General features: G+C 35.8%; 1 protein-coding gene across 1 annotated transcript; it reads right to left on the bottom strand.

Moving 5' to 3' along the window:
- Positions 1–345: 345 nt before the first annotated feature.
- Positions 346–3,058, bottom strand: LOC105320604 (serine/threonine-protein kinase Pink1, mitochondrial). The gene is made up of 2 exons (XM_011418605.4): positions 2,693–3,058; positions 346–1,979 (listed from the first exon to the last, which is right to left on the bottom strand). Exons 1-2 carry the CDS (start codon positions 2,973–2,975, stop codon positions 460–462), a joined length of 1,803 nt encoding a protein of 600 aa, XP_011416907.3. The 5' UTR covers positions 2,976–3,058; the 3' UTR covers positions 346–459.
- Positions 3,059–3,426: the final 368 nt, after the last annotated feature.

Raw genomic sequence — 3,426 nt, 5'->3', positions numbered from 1 at the left:
GTATGGGACATCTATACATCAAGTACATTATAAATTAAATACTTTCACCAGTCTAGAATTTCAAAATTTTACAATATTTAACCAAAAATAGCTTTTAAAAATATTTGGAGAGGTAAAAATTGTACAATCCCCAGTGGGATTTGTTTTACTCATGATCTACAGATTCGTATTCAACCCTCTAACCCACTGTGCTACACTGTTATGCAACAATAATGGAAAAAAAACTACTTATATAATTACACTTCATTTTAATGTTTTAATTATTTCGATAAACAATATGTCACAACATGGAAGTGTCCCATACCACCTTAAATTAGCATGAAGTACAGTGTATCAGTACAGTAATAACGGAAAAACAATTTTATTATCTTTTTATAACAATTTTTATAAGCACTTCAGTCTTTATAAAATTTTCTTTAATGGTTGAAAGTTATTTGGATTGTAAATCCTCAGTCCATATCAATTATTTCGAAACAAAGCAAGCGACTTCGAAAGGGAAGAAATCTCAACTCTCTGAAGAAAACTTGCCAAAGAGTTATCTTTCTTGGCATTTGGTTGGAGCAAGTTGGATGCAGCTAGTAAAACAATGCTCTTTCTAATCATCTCTGCTGATGGACATTCTTCACAAGTATCTATCCACTTTGGAAATAAAGTAACCATTAGTGCAATATCTGCTGCAACTCTTGGGTTAGGTCTAGATGAAGGATCCTTTTTCAGTAACAGCTTTGTCAACTTTTGTAAAGCATATGGAACTCGACTAGGAAGAGGTGAAAGGTCCTTTTCATCATAGGTTCTGCTATTCAAAGGGCCTTTGTAGAAGGGATTTTCCTCTCCAAATATTTCATACACCAAGGTTCCAGCAGTCCAAATATCTGACTTTCTATAATCTAGCCATGCATTTCGTCCAGGCTCAGCTAGAGCAATTTCAGGAGGCATCAGTGCAGCATTTCCGCCTTTGTCAACATTGCTTGTGTTGTATGGAATTATCAGTCCATATTCGGGTTCGGCTAAGCAACAACCAAAATCACTTATTACCAGCTTTGGTTCTCCATTGGACAAATCAACCAAAATGTTATCACTTTTCAAGTCTCTGTGTGCCACTCCATGTTCAGCCATGTGAGCAATGCCTTCCATCAACTGAGATACAAGAGAGCATCTTGTATTCAGATTTACATCAGTTTCAGAGACAAAACTCTTCAATGTCATATCATACTTCTTCATCACCAAAAACAAAGTCTTATTTCTCCCAAGTCCATTCTCTGGATTTAATCTGGTTGGAAGGGCAGCTGGGTATCTGTGCTCATCGTTGTCGATTTTTGGAACATGATCAACAAAGATGCCTTGCATGTCCACAATATTTGAATGCGGTGGTAAAGTTTTAAGTTTTACACGATGTTTTACCAACCACAAGGACTCTTCTTCCATTTCAGGGGATAATCTTGCAGGTGTTATTTCCTTTATCATTCCTTGGAAAATCGTGTCTGCATTGGATTCAAAATCATAATTGAACATCATTTTGATAGCCAGATCATATTTCTCTTGATTTTGGAAAAATGGTAGATCTGCAGATTCAGCTTGGACATCACTTGTAGTCAGTATGTTGTTGCTAAATTCTGATTCAACATCGTAATCTGACTCCATTATAACTTCAAAACTTTCGTTTGAATCCACATCTGAAAGCTTTTCTGTTGGAGAATGCAAGTCTACATTTGTTTCATGCATGTTTTCTACTTCATTTGAAATTAGTTTAGCCTCATAAACAGCAGAGTTGCAACCCTGGCCAATCATCTGTCCAATTTGGAAATCAGAGAAAGTTGCAGCAGAAAAGTTGTAACTATTGATAAATGTTTGTTTCACTTTCATGGCATAAGCATTTCGAATTGTGCCAGACACTTCATCGTCTTCCTCTGCAGCAGCAGATGACAACATCACAGCAACAAACGAGAAGATTGGTCGTCTATTTCGTGAAAATTCCAAAGCTGTTGATAGAAAAATGAAGAATTCTAAATCATTGTGGGTTTTAAAACCATTTTGACAAGACCTTGGAATTTCAGTAGGGCGTTATTATCTATTTCTTGGGTCAAAACAAGTTAAAAATGACGCTGGTTCAAGCGAAATTTACACCGATTGTGTAGTCTTAGCTCAAAAGCCAGACAAATTTTGTTGATTTCAAAGAGCCATATCTGAGTGCCTTAGTCCAATCCACACTTTACAAAAGTTGTTCCCTTTGCGAGGTCAACCCAAAGGTCAAAAGGGAAAAAACAACTTTTCCCTTCTTTATGCAACCAAATATTTGGGCGTCCTGTGAAGAAATCTCATGGAATTTAATTTAGTCCTTCGATGTGTGGGTTGCCCCAACTTGGGGCAATAAAATTCACAGCGGAAACAGATTTCTAATGTCAAATGACAAAGTTGCTACCCTCCAAACTACAAAGGCTACTGTGAGAAATATATGGGTTTTTCCCCAAAGATGGCGGCCAAGGGACATAACTTTTGTAAAGTGTGGATTGGTCTATAGCAATGAAATAGACTGGTCAACGTAACTTTGCTGCTTAACACAACTATCCAAAGTCCAAGCTCTTGTTAAAATGGTTCTAATACATAGTTAAAATATTCAGAATTCTTTTTTTTTTTTTTTTTTTTTTACAAATTATTAAATTTTATCAAGTAATGAAGAAGAAATGGTTCATACCAGCACGATTTCTAAGTTCACGTGCGACAGTTGCAACTGCATATCGACTTGCAAATCTGCTGATTGTTGATGGCGATTTACTTGCTGGGACCAAGGCATTCTTGTTGATTTCGACTGCGTTTTGAATGAGCTTTCCATCTTGAACTCTTCTCTTGATTATTTTTTCCAAAAATAGCTTTCCTTTCAAAAACCATTTTTTTGTCGATGTGTTGTTTGTTAGAAAATTACCACACGGGTCCTTGAGGGTTTGGGCCAGCGGCCCAAACCCTACTTTGACAAACATCGTAGTTTTAAGTCTTCTTCCCTAACCGTGAGCTGACGCAAGAATCGTAATGTTTGTTTATTTTTGGGAATTCTGCACGCGATGCATTCTGGGTGTTAAAAAAAAGGCACGTTTGATTGTATATTTTGTTATCATGGCTATTTAAGCATGCTGTAAGATATGTTAGATATGAAATTGCATGATTACTTATTGAAAAAAATAAGCAATCATGCAATTAAAATTAAGGTAAATATAACAGTATCGAAAAAATACAGAGAACCAATCGATGTACATCTACAAGATTTGTTTATAATCTGTTTTAAAACTAAACGCACCTTTAATATCGTTTCGCTTCATTGTGCACATGATCCCGCCCATTGGCTGTTCCATTTTGATTTTAATTTAGCAATGTATGATCGGAATGGATTTAAATAATTGGCTTTTAAATCCAAAAGTGATCAAAATTAAAAAC

Source organism: Magallana gigas, chromosome 3 (assembly GCF_963853765.1).
Source record: "Magallana gigas chromosome 3, xbMagGiga1.1, whole genome shotgun sequence".
NCBI lineage: Eukaryota > Metazoa > Mollusca > Bivalvia > Ostreida > Ostreidae > Magallana > Magallana gigas.
Note: the sequence above shows the minus strand (reverse complement) of the source record. Positions and strands in the feature narration are given on the sequence as shown.